Source organism: Ixodes scapularis, unplaced genomic scaffold (assembly GCF_016920785.2).
Source record: "Ixodes scapularis isolate PalLabHiFi unplaced genomic scaffold, ASM1692078v2 PGA_scaffold6__148_contigs__length_123643588, whole genome shotgun sequence".
Classification (NCBI taxonomy): Eukaryota; Metazoa; Arthropoda; class Arachnida; order Ixodida; family Ixodidae; genus Ixodes; species Ixodes scapularis.
Genome location: NW_024609881.1, coordinates 3430497 through 3451555, shown reverse-complemented (window position 1 = coordinate 3451555; position 21059 = coordinate 3430497). Strand labels below are relative to the sequence as shown.

At 48.4% G+C, this 21059-nt stretch overlaps 1 protein-coding gene across 1 annotated transcript in view; it reads right to left on the bottom strand.

The window, feature by feature from the left end:
* LOC8032153 (fatty acid synthase-like) overlaps positions 1–21059 on the bottom strand; it is a 191872-nt gene that overhangs the window by 62459 nt on the left and 108354 nt on the right. Inside the window, exons 11-17 of the mRNA XM_040206051.2 lie at positions 10970–11203; positions 9603–9833; positions 8055–8271; positions 5520–5774; positions 4521–4694; positions 2026–3250; positions 1283–1440 (exon numbers count right to left, since the gene is read on the bottom strand). Of these exons, the coding sequence (XP_040061985.2) occupies positions 1283–1440; positions 2026–3250; positions 4521–4694; positions 5520–5774; positions 8055–8271; positions 9603–9833; positions 10970–11203 (2494 nt within the window). The remainder of the gene's footprint in view (positions 1–1282; positions 1441–2025; positions 3251–4520; positions 4695–5519; positions 5775–8054; positions 8272–9602; positions 9834–10969; positions 11204–21059) is intronic.

The window sequence follows — 21059 nt, the reverse complement described above, 5'->3', positions numbered from 1 at the left end:
CCTTTATAACAACCGATCGAACTAAAATTCGGACTTCAAAAACGCGCAAGCACCCATCCCGTGTAAAAAGAAAATAGAAAATACACACACTAGTGCCCCCCAGTAAACGGACAGGAAAAAGCGAAGAAGGGATGCGTAAAGTTAAAGCTGCCCAAACAGAAAACAAAAAGAGCGACCACGAAAAGCGCAGAGAAACACACACAGACACAAAAAGCAGAAAACAAGTCAAGGTCAAGAAATTGTTGGGAGTAACTGTTGGGAGCAGTCTCCACTCGAAGTTTGCTTTTCTCCTCGCCCAGCGCTCTCCAATTGCTTAATGAAGAGTCGCGTCGGCTGCTTCCTAACCACAGCTTGCTCTACTTTGTTTGTTAGCTCTTTTTCATTTGACTTCCGCGTGCTAATCTGGTTTGCACAGGAAGTGGTAACCGTCTTTGCCATTTTTTCACAAGCTTGAAATGATTCCTTGGCGCAGAGTAGATTTTAGCGATCACCAAACTTCTGCCTGCGACCATGGGGCATTCACGACTAGACAGGCGGCGGCGCTCGCGTGCAACCAGTAATCCTTGCTGCGGCTCTCTTTTTTTCTTTGTGTACGGTTCCGCTGGTTTTGTTTAGACTCCGGCTTCACGGCAGCAAAATCACATTTCTTTCAAGGACACGATGGCCATATGCAGATTGTGGTTTTATGTGAAGACGAAAAAGCTTCACTAAAATGGCAAGATTTGTTTTTCGCGATCGCCTGGGTGTTTTTATTTTGTAAATGTCCTCGGAAAGTAAGCAGTTCAAGAGCTACTTTTTGTTCCATCTGTTACCTCGCCTAGAACGTTATCGGTTATTTGCGGGTCATAAATGTCGTTCGCGGCCCGCTGAATAATGCATTAATGTGTGTTTACCGTAGTGTCAAGAAAATAATTGCTCATTAGGAAGTCCCGGCCTCAAAATTTGCGGTAGGCCCGGTTTTAATATAGCGAATTACGGGATAATCGAACAAAAATGCGTGTACGACGGACTTCGTTATAAACGGGTTCGACTAAGAACAAACACATCAGAGGCAGCAAAGTCTTCTGTCCTTTTTGTATGCGCTGTTAAACATTTTCGCCAAAAATATGTGCCCGATTGTGAAGTCGCGATCAGTTCAAAAATGTATTGTTGGTTGATTACGCGCAAGCTGTGGCGCCACATCCAATCAGAGGCCGAGAACGTTCTCGCTTACAATGATCGGAATTGGACCCTAGGGAGTACTAGTCTCTTGGGTAAAAAGGCGGCATAGAGCCCCACTCACGTGACTGGGTCACGGTGTGCCTAAAAGAGCCCCACTTTCCGTCGCGGTAGACGTTCATGACCAGGTCACGTTCCACGAGCTCTTTGTGCTCCGAGCTGGCCGGCTGGAAGTTGGCCACTGGGTTTGCGCCGCCTTTGAGGCTGGCATTGAAGATGCACCTGGGGGGAAGACCACACTAAATTTAGGTGATCTACAGTTAAGTATGTCATGGTTCGGTAAACTGTTTTTAGGTCCACTATATGGTAAGGTAAAAGACAGCTAGGTCCAAGACAGTTACGTCAATGACAGCTAGGTCAAAGACGGTTAGGTCCAATGAAGAGGTTGAAGACGGTGAGGCCAAAGACAGTTTAAAGAGAGTTAGGTTCACGATGGTTGGTAAGAAGGCCGTTGGGTACACAATGGTTAGTTACATTACGGTTAAGTGCACTGCTCAACCCATCGTGAACATGACATCCACACTTTCTTGCGCATTACTTATACAGACTAGTGTCATGTACCAAACTGTATGTGCTGCGTTTCAGCTCCACTTAAGCATGTTTCAAAGGTAGAAGTCTCAATGACATTGTTGTTTCTATGTCAAAAAAGAGGAGACTTCCAACCCAACTGCCAGCTAACACTATGATTGATAAGACTGTGGTTAGGAACACTTAAGCAGTCTGTGGAACTCCAACGCACAACCGAAACCTATCTCGGATGTTTGCACACTGCCGGAACCGTTCCCATCCGCAACGTGGACTGCCCACCTGATGTGGTCTCCTCCAGTCTCCTGCCTGAGGCAGTTGGTGAGCCCGACGACCCCGCTGGTGCCCACGTCCTCGGCCACCAGCCAGACGTTCTCGCCCGCCGGCCTCGCCTGGTACTCAGTCGCCTTGGCTTTGAGCTCTTCCACCCAGCCGAACCCGCCGCTTCTGACCCGGATCACTGCCTGCTTTTCTTCACCGGCCGGAATCGCCGGCCACTTTCTGAACAGCAGGAGCGCAGACAAATTGTTGGACCGGAGGCCCACGAGCCGGAAGCCACGCTCCCCAAAGGCAGCCTCGACGGAGTCTCGAGAGTGCACCCGGAACGGCACCTTGCCCACAGTCGACAGGAACATCTCGGCGGGCGTGAGCGCGGTCCGCAGAGACAGCAGAACAAAGCCGCCCTCCCTCGACTGAGCCGCGAGCGCGTCTGCGAGCGTCTCCAGCGCGTTGCTGTCGGCTACGTAACGGGCTACGAAGAGGTCAGCCTCGGGAAGGGCGGCCTTCGATGAAGACGCCACGTCCCAGGCGACCTTCTTGGCGTCTTTTGGAACTTGCTCTGCCGTCAGAACATTCGGCTGCGGATGTGCGATTGTCAGGTCCGTCTTGAGGAGGATGTGGGACAGCGCGAGGAGGTTGGATACCCGGGGCGCCAGAAGGAAAAGCCCCGCATCCGCGGCCATCTCGAGGACTTTCAGCTTCTCAACGCCGGTGTTCTCGACGACCACGTCTAGAAGGTGCCGCAGTGGGTCCTCCTCCAGAAGGGCCGTGTTGAGGAGGTCCCTCTCGAGGTTTTCCTTGTAGGCCGACAGGGCCGACTGGACTGTGGCCACAAGAGAACCTGCCGAGTTTTTGGCCTCCTCCTGGACGCTGGCCAGGACGCGCAACAGCCCGTGGTTCTCGGCCAGGCTCTCCAGGTACTTGTGGAGGACCTGCTCGGGCGCCTCGCTGAACACGTTCATCATGTCGGAGATCTGAGCCTTGTTTTTGCCGCACGACTCGAGCACGCGGCGGGCAACGCCGCAGCAGACCTCGACGTACTCGCGTACCGCGGCCTCGCGCTGGCGGCCGGCCGACTCGTCGTCCAGGTACGGCACGAACTGGTATTCCTCCAGGAACGGCTCCTGCTGCACGGCCTGGAGGGGCGCCACGTCGACCTTGAGGCCTTTCATGATCACGCCGCCGGCACGGCAAACGTTGAGATGCTTCTCGTAGACCACATCCACCCCTGCTCGAGAAGCGTGAAAGGGGGAGGTCTTCGCTACTTCGCAAAAAGAGACCTCGAATAAATTTATAGTTTCTGAGACGGGCTGTACAGCCTAATGGTATTGGCAAGAATGGGTGCAGGAGTGTTTCACGATGTAGTGATCGCAATTTTTTCGTGTTTTCTCTCAGGAAGAGCATATATGCAAAGTACTATTGTTTTAGAAGGTTCTGTTTTAGGACACTAACCTATGTGGTAAAATTAGGTACCTACCAATAGCCCTAGAAGTAAAATATGAAATAGTGCTGATCTCGTGCTTAGGCTAACAGTGTTGCGAAGTGCATGTCGTGGGAACCCCTGTTTACCTTCCCCCGAGAAGGCGTAAGCCGCGAACGTTCCGACCGAAGTCGTCGGGCCACGAGCTTGATCGCTCCGTATTGCGTCGGGGAGAGTACGCCACCATATTAGCCTACCCTCCCGCACTCCGCCGCGCGTCTCTCGATTTCGGAGAACAAGCGAGATCACGTGACACTCGGGCCTTCCCTCCTTGAAGTGGACGGCCGTCTGCCGAGAGCTCTGGCCCAAACACCTACAACGACGGGTAGCGGCGTGAGCTCAACCCACAGGCGATGTCTCCGCTCGAATATCCCTTCGGCTCTCAGGTAGGCGGGCGCTGCGGGCACTCTGTGTCCACACCTCGATTGACCGCAGTGTCTTGTTGGCGACCTCTGTTTCCCAATAAACGCTGTTGGATACCGGGATCATCGTTGTTAGCATGGCGTTGGCGAAGCCGGCGCGGCGGCCGCCCTCACTAGTAGCTGTCGGCCGCGTGGTAGGACGGGCATCGGGCTCCCCTTTGAGCACCAGTCCCAGAACGAAAAGGTACGCAATCCTCCCCACAATGTATATGAAATTGGCTGGAGCTAGCCCCCCCCCCCCCCCTCCGCCCCTCCCCCGCCCCCAGTAGACCTGGTTATCTGCGTGCACCAAACTATTATATGTTGCACGGAGTGGTTGCACCGAGCAACTAGTCTTGAACAATAGATAGCATGAAGGACAGACAAGAACAAGAAGACGAGACTATACCACTAGTCCCATCTTAGAGTTCTTGTGCTTGTCTGCCCTTTGCGTTATCTGTTGTTCATAAGGTTCATCCAATGAGCCCACTTTAACGTTTGAGTAGAGCTGCCAGTGTAGCTGCAAGCTGCCGGTGTTGGACAAAGGTGTGCCAAGCTGCCAGTGTCGCACCGAGGCGTTGCACTGAGCTACGTCAGCGTCGTGCTGAGCCACGAACCTTGGTCTCCCACTGCGCCGACGGCCTTGGCATGGACTGCAGGGTCCACCTTGCAGGAGTAAATCCTGACGGGCAGGTTGAAAGAGCGCACGGGGTTGCTGAAAATGCTGAATTGCAGCATGGTGTCCAGGAAAGTCACCCAGTTGTCCTCCCACTTGAGTTTGCCGTAGGGGTCTGCATCAACGGGCACAAAATTGCATCCAATCAACGGAAGGGTAGAGGTTACCATTTAAAAAAAAAAGATTTGCACAAATCGAACAAGCATTTAATCTTAAAGGATCCTTCACACACTTGCGAGTGCTTGTGACCGAGTGCGTTCCAGCCTCTTGTGGTCTCCTGAGTGGACACACTGGTGCCATCTGGAAATCTTGTGATTCCTGTATAGTCTATTTTTTAACGCGTCACTCTTCTCTTGTTGGCTTGAAAACATTTTGGCAATGTTGTGAACGAGACTTTTTTTAGTGACAGTGTGTGTATTTGATCTCACCAATACCGAAAAACATTCGCTCAAGTGAAATGTATTATCGGCGAGATGTTTCGGTGGCGCCCTCGTTTGGTTACCTTTCGTGACGTCATTACCTTGTGAACAGCAAGTTCGATGGCGTTTGTAATGGCATGGTGGAAGCCTGAAATCATAGGGCTCTCAAAGCAACACTGCAAACACCATCAAAATTAAAGTTCTTACATTCCTTTTATTTCCGTCGATGGGAAATCCTTTGCTGACGTCACAGTCAGCATTCGGCCTATCGTGGAAGACCGATCACAGCGACGCTTTCGATCGCTCACGCCGCCATTTTCTACTGGCACCTCTTAGATGGTGCCGGCGTGTAAGTGTGTTCTGTCTTAAGATATCGCAAGGGGTCGTACTGGCCTTGGTCGCAAGCAGTCGCAAGTGCGTGAACCAGTCTTAACAATGAGCTAGGACCGGATAAGTGCCCTGCCCTTCACGAGTGCCCGAGGCACGCTCGTGGCAGGAAATCACCACACTCTAGGACTTACGCTGGATGGCGGCCTTCAAGATGCCCTGGAAGCTTCCAGAGTACTCGTACCCCCGGAGGCGCAGTTCCTTGTAGATGTCTTCGGTGTCGAGATCAAAGGTCACGGTCTCCGGGGGACCAAAGGGCACCCCGTAGTCCAGGAACTTCTGCCCGTTCTCGGCCAGAAAGATGCGGCCGCTCGCGGCCACCGTGCCGGCCTCGTACACCTCGAACTCGCCCGACACGCGCATCACGTTCACCTTGAGGTGCACTGAACCTACACAGCGACAAAAAAAAAAAAAAAGCGAGGTGTGAGAAATAAATATATAATTGGCTGCGGTACTTCGATTACGGTTACCATGGACACCACGAATCTTCGAGAGTTAAGAAACGTTAAGCAAATCTTTACATTTAAGCTTTAATGCTTCGATTATTGAACAGTGTTGTTCAAATTGTTCACAATGCAGATTCTTGTCTTTTTTATAGTTTTTTTTATGCGTAGTGCCGAGTGATAAATTATCTCTACTTCCGTCGAATATGGACACTGCTGCTGATGGACTGTATGAGGGCAGAGAGCTCCTCAAGCCGTCTAGCGCGTTTTGCTTCCTCAGTCCCCGCTGTTGAATTAAAACGGATATAAATTTGATCATTTATGATGCAAGGTGTATATACGTGCGTGGACACCAGATGCATCGCAGCTGCCTGATTAATTCTTCTTACTGTCTTGGTTGTAAGCGACGCCTCATCGGTCGCAGGCCACTTCAGTCAGTGCCCAGTCGTATCCCGTCTCGGCCTTGGTTTCCCACTTTCTCTACGGGAGACGCGTTTGTATTCAGGTCGTTTTGGGTGGGCCAGATGATTTAAAACTCGCCACTTGCCCTACACGTGTTGCTTAGAAATTGCTTTGTCATAGACCTGTTTCGTGCCTAAACGGCAGCAAGAGGAGTTGAATGTTCTTGCTGAACTTATGCACGCCTCGAAGTGAAAAAACCTCTGGGACGGGTGCTCGAGCCAGCGTCCACGGTGGTCCGAGCAGATGGGACGACCAGAAACTGCATGCATCTGGGGGCCGTAAGACTGAGGTACTTTTGTTTTTGTTTGTTGCTTTTACAGCGGAGCTGTTAAAGGCTAGGCTCCTGAGGATCATGTCCGGTATGTCAACACAAACCTACGCGCCATCTATAAGCGACAGCGGCAACCAGTCTGGTTGCCGCCGTCGCTTATTGATGGCGGCAACCTTTCCAGCTATCATAAAAGAATGGAAATAGCTGGGCGAGTTGGTGTGGATTCATCGTAGGAAACAGCGCGAAAAAAGACGAGGACGAAGAAGAAACGCACGTGACGAGCGCAGCGCACGTCACGTGTGTTTCTTCTTCGGCTCCGTCTGTTTGGCGCGCTGTTTCCTAAGCTCTTATCAGTTTCGGTTTGGACTCACAATGGGTCGGCCGCGTGTCCTTTTTTTCGGGGAAAGAAGACCGGGTGCGGAAGGAGCGGCGATGTACACAGCAGCGCGAATGGGTCCGCAATCGCCGCATGCGTCGAGCGCTTCAGATTTCCTTGCGAAAGAAAAGCAGATCGCTCGCGCGGAAAGCCACCGCTGAGAACATAAGCTACAGCTCCACTGCTCTTCCTTCTTCATCAGAGCGGAAAGGCTGAACGTTTTTTTTTTTTTCTGAATTACGCCGTCTGGCCGGTGTCGTCATCTCAAGCATAGACTGCTCAAGCACGGGCCAATAGGGAATATACACTGGACGCCATATTTAAGGCGATGTTTAGAGCGCATGCTCAGAACGACCTCCCGCTAATAGGCTCCTAAGCCTGGCTATCTTGATGGTGCGCAATGCCCATTGCAGAAGGACTGTGGAAGCTCGCCGTCAGCACACGCTTGGCAGTCGCGCTGACTATGGCCGCCTGTGAATACTCCCTATAGGACTATCGGGTGGATTGTATCGAATCATTCGCCGCGCTGTGTGTACTCAGCTAAAGAGTATCTTGCACCAATAAAACCACCATATGCAGAATTGCAATGTAAGAAAAACGGGAGCATTTGTTCTGTTGCCACACTGGGAGTAACCATGTAACGTGCAAAATAGGACGGGCCGAGTCATACAAGACAGAACGATGTAAAAAACCTAATTTCCAGGAGCAGCAAAGTATCGGAAATCTTGCCACTTCTAAATGCTGCAAAATATTGATTGCACGAATATATGAGCCCCTCCTAACAAATCCATAGCGTATCACTCTAAATCGCGAAATGCAGTGCCTGAAAAAAATTTCTGAAACCCGCTCTTATCGAACTTTCTGGAATAATAGACCCGTAAAAATATAGTTGTTTATTGACGAAGCGATCCAGGACAGACCGGAGAGTGCTGCAGTTGAATCCTGCTGCAAAAAAATTGACGTGACACGAGAAAGAAAAATTTGATTTTAAATTACCGTTCCGCGGATAAAAGGGCGTAGCACGGAGGCTTACGAATGTCGGCGGCACATATTTCGGCGGAGATTTCGAGCGGAAAGTGGCGATGTATCTCGGTGTTGCATCGCGGCGTGGACGTACCGTTCTTGGGAAAGATGGTGGCCCTGTGCAGGGTGACGTCCTCGAAGACGACGGGCACCTGATTGTAAGGCTTGCCCGACCGCTTGGCCAGAGACTTCCAGGCCAACACCATGTACCCCGTTGCCGGGAACAGCACCCGCCCGTCAATTTGGTTCCCCGCTAAGTAGCAGCTGTTCTCCTTGGCCGCCAGGTCAAACTCTTCCCCGTCCTCGGGAACCTGTGGGACGGGAAGGACGAAATTAATTTCTGCCCGCGAACGAAATCTACGTGGCACACTCCGAGAAAACGGCTGCCGAATCGCGGTCGGTCGGAAGGCGACGCATGCATTTGGAACGGACCGAATACGGTGTGCGGTCTTGGGACCGCTTACGAGAGAACAGACTGGTGTATTTCGTCGGGTAGTCTTGACATACCTGCGATTTGAGCATAGTTACTAATTTTTTATGCACATCATTCTTTCACTGTGGGCTTTACAAACTTTTGACCATGTTACAAATGACCACTTCTCATAGACAATGATACATGCATTTGATCCGTCACATATAACAAAACCTTCACTATAGTAAATGAAGTTCCAGGTCTACCTCCTAGAAGGTATACCTGGAACCTTCTATGAGGTTTTAAGTCTACCTGTTCTTTCGCCACAGCACACAGCCTTAACGCCGTTGTGGACGGCCGGATTTTACCAGCTTAGTTCGCCGTACGACGATTCTGCGCCCAGTGGAGAGTGCCGGCGACGTGCCCCCGCATTTTCTGCCTCGAGTTCTCCACAGAAAAAACCGCACACCTAATTTGAATTCCCTCGAGCCACCGGTCCACGAGGTACGCAGGCTGGACACGTCCTCGCCCACAAAGCCGCCCGACCGTCTGAAATGCATTTTCGACTCGTCGCTTGCCTTCGTGCAGGCAGCGAGCCTTCCCGCGCACATAAAACTCTGTTTTCCTTTCTACGTCTCTCTCTGCCCATCTTCCCTGCACCACCATTTTATATGACTTGCAGGGTACTTACGAAATTGATTTTCTTGAATTAGATAACTTTACCGGGTTTATGCCGAGTATTTTGATAAAACACCCCGATCATATACGAATGTGCAGAAGATGGGGTTTCGGAGGATGTTCGTACTGTTCCTATTTATTCCAGCGAGTCGGGTGGTGGCTGAAGATGCACAGTATTACCTCGGGCAACTGTCGCAAGGCGCGAAGGTCATCCGTGCCACCGCAAGCAACACCATCCTTCTTTGTTGCATGTTGCTGCGCCGCCTTCGTCGATTACTTTTTCCGAATTAACCAATTTTCGAATGATTTTCCTGACAAATCCCAGACTTTTCCGGAAGCTTCAAAATTCGCTGACAATTTCAGGTTTTTCAGGTTAAATAGACACCCTATACAGCCAAGCGAAACAGCAGCTCATTTAATTTTCACATAAATAAAACTTTTCGAAAACAACAGGGAGCAGAAGTCTACACAAGGTGTTTGGTTGTAACCAGACGCAAGTGCGTAGACCGGCCTTTCCCCTGCGGCCCCGGCGGGCCTTGCAGCCACACTCACCTGTGCCGAGGGGAAGAAGTCCTTGTAGGTGACCACCGACCAAGACTGCGAGTGGTCCCAGCTGACCAGGTGGGACACGTTGGGCGTACCTCGGGGCACGGGCCACGGCACCCGGGGGAACAGGGGCTCCAGCTGCAGGGGCACCCCGTGGGCGTGCAGCTTGCCCAGCGAGGTCAGGAAGAAGGCCGGCACGTCCGGCACGTCCCGCTTCATCAGGCCCAGGCACGTCGCCTGCAGAACACACGGGCGGGCATGGTGACCTCTCCGCCGCCGCAATCATGCGCCGACGTTGTTACGTTTTTTGGGGGGAATACAACGGCCGTTATTTTTGAGCTCGGACGAAACAAGCGCAACCATACCCTGCGAGAGAAAAGTGCGGGACGTGCACCGCGGAAAGGCTGGTTGAAACACTTGCGACTGCCTACGACTGAGTGCGTTACGCCCTCTTGGAATCTCGCGACGAGGCAGCACACTAGCACCATCTATAGGGCAGCAGGAAAACATCCAATATTTCTGGTTTTACGCATATTTTAGAGCGCAGCTCTTAGGCGCCCGTTTCCGGCTTCAGCGGCGTCGCCGTCGCCGTAACCGTGAGGTCACGTGACCCCGGTGGCGTCCCGTGACCCCCGGGAGGTCACATGATCCTCGTGACGTCACGAGGGTCACGTGACCTCACGGTTACGCCGACGGCTACGGCGACGCCGCTTGGAGGGAGGAGTAGCAAGCAGGATGAGGAGGTGAGGAGGAGGGAAGAGGGGTATACCCTCTAATCAGTACCCTTCCCTCCTCCTCCTCCTCAAGAGCTGCGCTCTAATTCGGCGTTACAGGGAGTTGTAAACGGCCTTTGTTTTTTTATTTTTGGCTTGAAAAACTTTGACAATGTTATAAACGACCATATATCGTTTAGTATGTACATTAGATCCAGAAAATACTGCAAAACCTTGCCCTTAGTAAAATGCAGCTCCAAGGTCACGTCATAGATCGCAAGAGGTCTCGATAGACTCGGTCGTAAGCAGTCGCAAATAAGTGAACTAGCTTTAAATATTATTTGTTTTCTGGATGCTCCTGTGCAAAAACGTTTCGGTCATTGTGAATTGATAGGTTCACATTTCTATCAATGCGAATGTGTTCACGTTTCTATTAATGCGAATACAATCATAGAAATAAAGAATGTGCAGGCGAGCCAGTGAACTTTCGACATCTTAAACACCCGTGACATCTTAGGAAAACAAAGTGGACACCACACAAGCAAGTTTGTTGTTAAATATTTTGTTTGCAAGTCTCGGTTGTTCAATATCAAGCGAATACAATGCTTGGGGACAAAGAAAGTCGGGCAGACATCTCGTAGATTAAAGAAAGAAACCCACCTCCGGTCCCAGGGCTCGGCGCAGGATGGCCTGCAGCAGGCAGTGCGGCGCAATCTCGACCACAATGGCATCTTTCGGCACGTGCTCCAGGGCCTCCCGGAACAGGACGGGCGAGAGCATGTTGTTCACGTGGTAGGCCGCCGAGCACTTCCGGGCCAGCGGCTCCCGCCAGCGACTCTGCGGCACCGACGAGCTGATCCAGCGCACCGTCCGGGGGCGGGCCTCGGGGATCACCTAAGAGGGGGCGGGCACCGTCAACCTTGACGTGACGATAGCCCCGCTTGCGGCGGTGCACGCGGGCGCCTTGGGAAGTGGAATGGCGCAACGTCGGAAAGCGTGCGAGACGGTTCGCCCCTTTTTTTGTTAGGCAACAAACTCGGTGGGGCCGTCCATTCTATAGCCCCGGCACACTGCAGGTTCTTGCATATTTCCTAATCTTTTAAGCGCCATTCTTTCACCGTAAGGGTGAATCACATTTGCCAGTGCTCGAAGCGACCATTTTTGCCGTGACAAGGTATAGATTTGTTTTTGTAAACACTGCAAAACTTTGTAATAATAATAATAGCTTTATTTCCAACAATGAGGTACAGTGTTCGTGGGGGCTTGGGGAGAAAAGCTGTTAAAACAGCTTGACTGGTCCCGAGGCCCCAGAAGTCAGGAGTGGAAAAAAACGTCAACAGAAAAATGATACATCAACGAGATGTTCAAAACAGAAAAGCCACAGTAGCAATAGTATAGATATAACAGAAAATGAACATATAATTATGCCACTCACATTTGATCAGTTTGGCTAAGAATTATTATGTTCCTAAGGTTATCTGCAGATATATTTTCAAGCTCGGTGTGTTGCGCACAAAAATAGTTGAGGGTGGTTAGGAGAGTAAACGCCGCGGTTTGAAGGCCGTAATTAGTTCTCAAAATAGGGACTTCCCAAGGTTCTGTGACTCTCTTGGATATGTATATACTTTTCCTTTTAAGTCAGCTAAGCTCACGAGATGTGGTACAGTCATACTCATTTCAGCTTTATATTTAACACATAGGCGATATCGATACAAGTTAAAAATGTTTACTACATCTAGCTGGCTAAATTAGTTTTCCGTTGGAAATGCCGGTGAAACATTGCAAATGCTTCGTAGTATCTTTTTTCTCTGTAATAAAAATATATTTTGTAGTTTTGTATGAGTGGTTGTTCCCCAAACTGAATGGACATAATTAATTTGTCAGTAAAATAGCGAGTTATATATTAGGAACTTTATTCTAAAAGGCAAAATATGTTTTTGACGATACGCCCAGCCAGCAATGCTTGGACTGTTCGAGGGTTATTTGCACACCGGCGCCGACGTGTTTCAACTGGCGCGAGAACGAATGAATAGCCTGTTGCAGGTTAACCCCTTGACAGTCAAACGTTTTCACCGGCCGCATCTCATGCCAGGGTATTTCCTGCAAGTTGGATGCAAATGTCTGTGCAAGTAACGCAGTGGCTCAGAAATATACAGGAAGAAAATATGGAGACGTCGCCCTGTCTATCTTCTGTTCACTCTGCATTTTTTATGTTTCTCTTCTACCCCACTCTCGTGTTGATCCAACGCAGTAGCATGCTTTATAATATATGCTCGCTTGTCAATTACGCGCTTAATTATTGGCACTGCGTTAATTGAAGTCTGCGTGCCTTCAACCGACGACAATTTTCTTCTGCTGTTCTTTTAGAGACAATGAAAAATGACACCTCTACCTCGCAACCTGAGGGCACTCTTTTTCGACGGCCACTCGGCGTTAAAGAGGAAGTTGCAGTTCATTCAGAACCACAGACCGCAACTTCCTCATTATGAGTCTTCGGATTCAAAATTAATTTCTAATTTATACTTATCTGTGTGTTTGCCATGGAGCGCGAGGTTCGACGGCAAAGATTCCTCGTTCTGGAATGACGAAGAAACAAACTGGAAACAGAAGTTGCCTAGATTTCTGTCGTGTATTCAAGTTCTCCCGCCCCGGTCCTCACCGAGGAGTCACGTATATTGGGGTTCCCCCAGACTTGTACATGATACTGAAAAATGTAACCTATTACAACTACAGTTACTTCACTGTAAAAAGTAACCGATTACAATTACAATTCCAGCCTCGAAAATGTAATCGAAAAATTACTTTAAAGTAGTCGATTACTTTCCACGTCGATTACGGTAGCATAATCCTTGGAAGTCTCGCGCTCGGTTGTTCCGAAAAAAAAAAAGCTTGACCATTTTTGCTTAGAGCTGAGTGAGTGACGCTAACACACCCAATCCCTCTCGTAAAAAAAAAAAGTAAAAAAAGAGCGCCGTGTAAATATATTACTCACGAGAGGCTGGATAAGGTCATATTTTATACCCGACTTAATGTCCAATGTACCCCCCCCCCCCCCAAAAAAAAAAAAAAAGAAAAAAATGTACTAAGGAAACGAAGCATATAAAGTGGCCTACGTATCCTCGAAATCTCGTGCTTAATAATTTCAAAAAAAAAAAAAAAGGTTGACGTTTGTTTAGAGCTGAGTGACTCCAGCACATCGACCTCTCCCCCACCCCTCCCCCCCTCCCCCCCTCCCAAAAAAAAATATTGAGAAAAATTGTAGTCGGTAATTTTTATAATTGATTAGGGGGGCAAAAAGTAAGATCGTTACTCTTTAAAAGAAGTAATTGAGGCTTTACAAAATTACAGTAAAATGTAATGGATTACAAGTAATCCATTACCTGTAACGCGTTACGTGCAAGTCTGGGTTCCCCCGAGTTGCACCAGATGGGACCACGCGTCCGGAGAACAACGAACCGGGCGCGTGTCAGGCTTGTCAGGTCACTTGAAAAATGTAATGGATTACAATTACAAATTGCCGAGCCTCAAATGCAATGGATTACCGTTACAAATTACTTCCGTTGAAAAGTAATGGATTACTTTACTCGTTACGTTACAAATTACTTTCACGTTACTTTTTCCGTACACTTATCCAAAAAAACAATAAAAACAATTTTGATATTAAAAGAAGTGAAAGCCGCTTACAACTCCCTGTAAAGCCGAATTGGAGCGCAGCTCTTGAGGAGGAGGAGTGAAGGGTACTGAGGGGAGGGTAGACCCCTCCTCCTCCTTCTCCTCCCCTCATTCTTGAATATGCTCCGGGGGGGTCACCTGACCGCAGGGGGGGGGGGGGGCGGGAGGGGGGGTCACGTTACCTCGGGGAGGGGGTCACGTGACTTGGGGAGTCACGTGAATTCGGGGGGGGGGGGAGAGGGGGTCACGTGACTTGGGGAGTAACGTGACCTTGGGGGGTCACGTGACCTCGCGGTTACGCCGACGGCGACGGCAACGCCGATCAAGCCGGAAACGGGCGCCTAAGAGCTGCGCTCTAAAATATGTTCTGCAACACTACTTTTTAGTTCTCATACGCCTGTAGTATGGTAGTGCTTGAAAAAAGAAAATATTGTATTTAAGAGAAAGACTGTAAGTGCACGCAGTTCACCTGTAAGCTGACAAGGCACCGAAAGCTGCAACCACCCGCCATCCTGCAAGCTTACGCCTTCAAAAATGATCCCTGGAATTGTGCAGACAGAGCTGGCGGTGCGCATGCTCAGTAGCAGCATCTACCTCTGCTACGGGATTCCGAGCTAAAGAAGCGATCTATGAAAGCTCCCTTTTGTCTCGGGTGTTTCGCCTTTTATCCACAAGAAAAGAAAAACCTGGTTCTAACTAGGGATGCCGCGAACTTTTTTCGAATCGAAGTTTCGATGATCGAATCAAGCGGTTCGAAAGGTTCGAAAGATTTCGATTTTTCGAATTGTCTATATCGTAAAATTCGACAGAGGTCGAATTTTCGAACTTGTTAAGCTAAGAAGTTCGACGCTTTTCGAACCGTCGAACTTATTACGCTAAAAAATTCGATCGTTTTCGAACTTTCGAACTTATTGCGCTGCATGGTTCGATGCTTGTCGAACTTTCGAACTTGACTGACCAAAAAGTTCGATACATTTCGAACTTTCGAACTTATTTATCAAGAAAATTCGAAAAGGTTCGAACTTTCGAATTCTGAAAAGTCAGAAGTTCGACGAACTTCGAACTTATAGGGTAAAAGTTCGACGTTCGTCGAACTTCGAAAGACCGGCGGACGGTTTCATTTGATTTCAAGTAGTGGGGTACATTCGTAATTTTTTTGCTCGAACTTTTACACGCGGTGCTGCGTTCCTTACGAAAGACAATGTCATTTATTTCAATGTTCTGGCATGCTTAGGTTTAAAGAAATAAATCCCCGAAGGGGCGAGGACGGACGACGGGTTTTTGACGATTATCGTTTGTGCCAGATTTGAAGCACGCTGCAGCCGGAGCTATTTGTGGTAGATATGTTATACTTTTTTTTAAGAATGATCTATGTATAGCGTAGGTAAGTGCCGTCTTAAGATGTGATTATTGTTGTTCAACGTGAGTTTCGAAGAAATGTCCAAACATGTATCTGCATGCAATTATGACCTAAACTTGATATTTATTTTTGTCTAAGTTGTTTGAGGTATCGCATTGAAATTAACACCACAGGCAGTACATATCATTGCCATCTGCAGAATACAAAATAATATATTTATTGTTTTTTCACGTTAAGGAATAAATTAACTCATGGCAGCAGATTTCTAGTAGTGTTTAAGTTCAGCACGTCATTAAAAGAAAACTTTTTTTTTTTTTTTCGCTTCACGTTCCTGGGACGTGTTTCTTTTAGCCTGTACACATTTTGGTAAAAGAAACTTGTTTCGAAGTTCTGAACCTCTGAATATGCAAGAATAGAACACTTCCGACGAATTCTTGATAGTTTTTTTTTTTTCTCCTGCTTTTTATTCCCGCATTTATACTTTCTTTTTTTTCTTTTGTTACTATCGGCACAGGTGTTTAGGTCGAAAAGACAGCTTTGAACGTCCGAACCACTAAGCATGTGACGAGCAGTGCCTTCTGACAACGCGTTTCTAACAATGACCATCTACGCAACCTTTTATGCAGTGAAGAGCGACAGTAGCTATACATATGCATAAATAATTTCAGATTAAAATAAGCTCGACCACGCCCTCTTTCCCCGTATTGTTTTCTTTAACAGTCCGAAATACCTGCAAGGGGAAAAAAAAAGCTGAAGCCCCCCCCCCCCCCCCCCCCCCCCACCTCCCGCTACCCTCTTTCCCCCCGTTTTTCCTCTTCCGACGCCACTTGTATGGTAGAACGCTCATCGACCTCGAGTTGTGTCGCCTTTTGTGCTTTTTGCGAGGCGATTCCTCCGTCCCAGAAAATAAACCTCCAGTACAATTATGAACTTCACCGGATCGGATTACTACCAGCGTGCAAGGGGTGGCGAGCTAGTTTGCCAGGTCGCTTCAAGGTTTCTCTGAGCCTCAACCTCCTGCTCGCCCCTGGCCGTTTCGAACTGGATGAGTCTCGTAAAACAGTGTGTTCGTGCAATCACTACTGCGTGATAAAGACCCCCCCCCCCCCCCCCCCCCCCCCGGGGGGCTGGCGGTCACAATTCTGCACTGGCAAATATTCTAGCACGTCCGGGACACTCGTCGTCTCATTTAATTGCCTTACCAACTTCGCAGAATCTAGATATCACACCCTAACTTTTCTAAACTTGATTTTGTGAAAACAAGTGAGTCGTGAAAACGTTATTTGAAACTGAAACTGTGGAAAAACTTGAAAATCGGACTTCGAACTTTGAAAACTTGGATTAGAAAAAAATTCGAAATCTTCAAAGTTTTTTTCTTTTTTTTTTTGAATTTAGCGTTAAAAGAGAATCGAAACTTTCGAACTTTTCGAACTTTATGCCAAAAGAAATTCGAAATCTTCGAATTGTTCGAACTTCATGTCTATAAAAATTCGAAGCGTTCGAAGTTTTCGAATTTTTTTTACAAAGAATTTCGAAATCTTCGAATTTATCGAACCTGAAATAAAAAAATATTCGAAATATTCGAATTCGAAATTTTAGAAACCGTGAAAGCTTCGAAATTTTCGAATTCGAAACTCCGCTGTGGACAAAAGTTGCGAATTTTTCGAAATCGAACCTCGGTCGGTACGAAAATATCGAAATTTTTGGAAATCGAACCTCAGTTCGCTTCGCAAATATCGAAACCTTTCGAAATCGAACCTAAGGTGGTTCGCGACATCCCTAGTTCTAACGTTACAATGTATATCCAATGCAGAATGCAGGTGTTCCTGCTTACCTTGATGTGTTTCCGTAGATTAGAGTTTGTTGTTCTTGCTGACGGCAATGTTTCATTTCATTTCATTTCATTTATTTATCCCTTAAATGCCCACGTGGGGCTTTACATAAGGGGGGCGGGCAGTATTTCTAAGATTTAAGTACACCGGTACAAACAAGAAAAACAAACAAAAAATTGCAAAAACGTCAGTTACGCGCCGTAAAAGGTGGCAAGTGCTTCTCTAAATTTTGAAGTGTTCGGTATGGTTACTATTGAATCTGGCAGTTTATTCCAATTGGTAACGGAAAGCTGCGGGGGTGAAAATTTAAAGGTATTGGTCCTGGGAGTGGATAAAAATAGTTTGCAGGAATTATCTAAGCGACGGGAGATATAAGGAGCGGGAATACAGTACAAAGTTTTCTGGAAAGGAAGATGGTAGTAAAATTTATGAAGAATAGTTAAGGCGGATACCGTCCTACGCGTTTTGAGAGAGGGAAGACCAAGTTGAGCTTTTAGAGTGGTGATACTAGTAGGGAAGGTATAATTTCGATGAATAAACCGTGCTGCGCGGTTTTGGACTGCTTCTAACATATCTTCTAAAAATAACTGATGGGGATTCCAGACAGATGAGGCGTACTCTAACTGGGGACGGACAAGTGAGGTGTATGCTAATAATTTAGTTTCCTTGGAGGCAAGGGAGAGATTGCGTCGCAGAAAGCCGAGAGTCAGGTTAGCTTTGCTAATAATATGGGTTATATGATTTTCCCATGAGAGATTGCTTGTTAAGTTAACACCGAGGTACTTGTAAGTTGGTACATTTTCTATCGTATTACCGGAAAGGGAGTATTGAAAGTTTATTGTGTTATATTTCGTAGTAAAGGTCATTTGTTTGGTTTTATTTACATTGATTTGCATCTGCCACCTTTCACACCAAGATTCAATAGCACATAGATCAGCCTGAAGCTGCGCACAGTCAAAGCGATTGGTTACTTTAGAATACACAACACAGTCGTCAGCATATAACCTAATTGAAGACTTAATTAGCGAAGGTAAATCATTCACATAAATGAGAAATAACAAAGGACCCAGCACGGTTCCCTGAGGTACTCCAGATTTGACCACTATAGATGACGAGCAACTATTGTTATGGGTGACATATTGTGTCCGGTTTGAGAGGAAGTTAGCTATCGAATTAATCAGAGTTTCGGTCATTTTGTGTTTTTATTGGCAAGCAAAGCATGCTCTGAAACTCTTGGTTTCCGTTCTCCTTAATGCCCTGAATTTTGAATATCTCATTAGGAGACGGCCATGGAGACGACGGACACTCAATGACCGAAAACTTGACCAGTCAGCAAAAAAGTGGCGGTTACGGGTTGTGAGGTTTTGCTACCAACACAGGTACCGATAGAGTAACCAAAGGGTTATCTCAACAGCGGCGGCGGTCTCAAAGGAGACGTCAAGCACGGTCCCCACATCTCCGCGGCAATATAGACGACGTTTAGGGTCACATTACCGCGGGTCGGTTCGATAAATTACCTGCGTCGGCGCCAATCATCGTCTACCTTGTCTCACTCTCTCGAATATAGCGGAAGAGAAGGTATACCTACCAGAGTAAAGACAAAGTTCAGGAGCATTTATTAAAACACGCTCAAAGTGAGCTCCAATGCTCTCATCCAAAACGCCCCCCCCCCCCCCCCCCCCTGCGCCGGGAAGGTAAGAAAATGTCCTTACCTGCCAGACGCGTGGTTCCGGAGAGCCAAGATGGGGGAAGCGTCGGAGAATTCGCCGACACACGTCCTATCTCTTTCGTGGTCACCGGGCGAGTGCCCTGTCCCGAAAGCGGGAAAACAAGAGGCGAAACCTCCTCGCCTGTCAGCAGTGATCCGAATCCGAGTGGGGGAACGGAAAGAGGTTCCCCCGTGAGAGAGTGAAACGAGGGCCCTCCAAGACAGAGGACCCTCTGCTTCACGAAATGTCGGCGCTCACGGCGAAGGCGGCCGAGCGTTCCGACCCGCGGCCGTTATCGCAGCCATCGGGGAATAGAGATCACAGGAATTCCCACAGGGTCATCGATTGTTCATCGGTTCTCACTTTCATGTCAATAATGGGGGAGGCCAGGGGAGGAGACGGCATAGAGAGCGAGAGAAGCGGTGGCTATCGGTAGGATCACACCACTTTTAAGCGTTCTCTCTCTGTCAGCACACCTCAGATGGCTTAACCCCCCCCCCCCCCCTTCTACGTTGACAGTTGACTGTAAATTGACTACTCGACTACCATGCCCAGACAAGTAAACCAAAAGATGTATCCTCCGTACCCTCAAAGACGGTGCTCTTAGCTCGCGCCGGGCGCTTTTCAGCCGTGCCTCAAGAGCATGCTAGAATAAAGTCGCGCACACCAAAGACAAAGAGAATTGGACCCTCGCGAGGCTACATCGTCTGTTACACGAGTTGTGAACCCGCGATTCGAAGGGGTTACAGACCCGCGTTTGATGTCTGTGCCGGCGCGGAAGACGTCGAAGAAGTTGGAAAGGGTGAAACGGTGTAGAAGACAAAAACAAATAAACACGAACTTTCTCCTGCCCGGGATAAAAAGAAAAACACGATGGAAGGCGACGGAGAGCCTACTCGGCGTTATCTTACTTGATATTTGTCTTTCGTATATTTGTACATGCCTTACCCGTTTTCCTAGTGGTTCTAGTGACCGGTCATACAAAAAATCGCGTTTTATTTTCGACTATTCTCCCCTTCCTGATTTTTTTTCTATTTTGTTGAACTTGCTCTCTTTATGGTGCTAAATGCTCTGCTCGTATTTCTCCAGTTACTGCATTATGATTTTTTTTTTAAGGTAACGAGTAACTAAAGTAATTTGTTGCCAATACTTTACAACAAAATTACGTTAAAATTACTCTTCGAAAAAAGTACTAACGTGGTAATTACAAAATTACTTGAAAAAGTAACTGATTACAAGTAATCCGTTACTTGTAACGGATTACTTCTCAAGTCTGGTGTCAGGTTTCGTTCACGAGTGCCTCGCGCGCCTGGGGACCCTACGCCCCCGCAAGACAGCGGGCGTCCCTGCCCAGCGTTGGAGCGACCTCTACCACGTAATCTCCCCCGGCCGCACCGGCTAGTTTATATAATCTTAATAAAGTTGACTTCTTACGTTTCAAGGACACAGAAAACTGGTGACGAGGCAGGGGCGGATCCAGAACTCCGTTTTTTTTTTTTTTTTTTTGGGGGGGGGGGATTTGTAAGGATACTATTCTCCCATTCTTTCTTGTATACCGGCGGGTCCACCCATGTCAAATTGCCCTCCGAGAAGGGGGGAGAGGAGGGGGGCGGCCGCCCCCGTCGCCCCCCCCCCCCCTCCCTTGGATCCGCCCCTGTGACGAGGATAGGATCCCCGGACTTGCCTTCCACATATGTACAGCATCAGAGCAGGTCCCGTTTTTCGCGTGAAGTCCTGCGCTGCGCTCCGAAACCAGAACTCTTGAGCGAGGCCGCCCTCCACTGTATTCACCCACTCTGGACCCGTCATGTCTTCCTCAGATGAAGATACCCCAGCTGTTGTGATGGCTCCTTCGGCCCCATACCTCGCCCTGGCTGAATTTTCACCGAAGCAGCCGGCCGCTTGGCCCGTGTACCGGCAACGACTTGAATTTTACTTTCAACCTCAGATCATCTAAACCAATGACAAGCAGAAAGCCACCCTATGCGGTGCGTGCGGAGTGGGCACCTACACGCTCCTTTGCTCCCTGTGTGCCCCCAAGACGCCGATGCAGACACCATGCGCTGACATCATGGCTAAACTGAATACACACCTCGTCAGCAAGCCCTCTGTAACCTTGCAAAACTTTCGATTCAACAAACGGGATCAGCTCCAAAAGGAGACAGTGCCGGTCTACA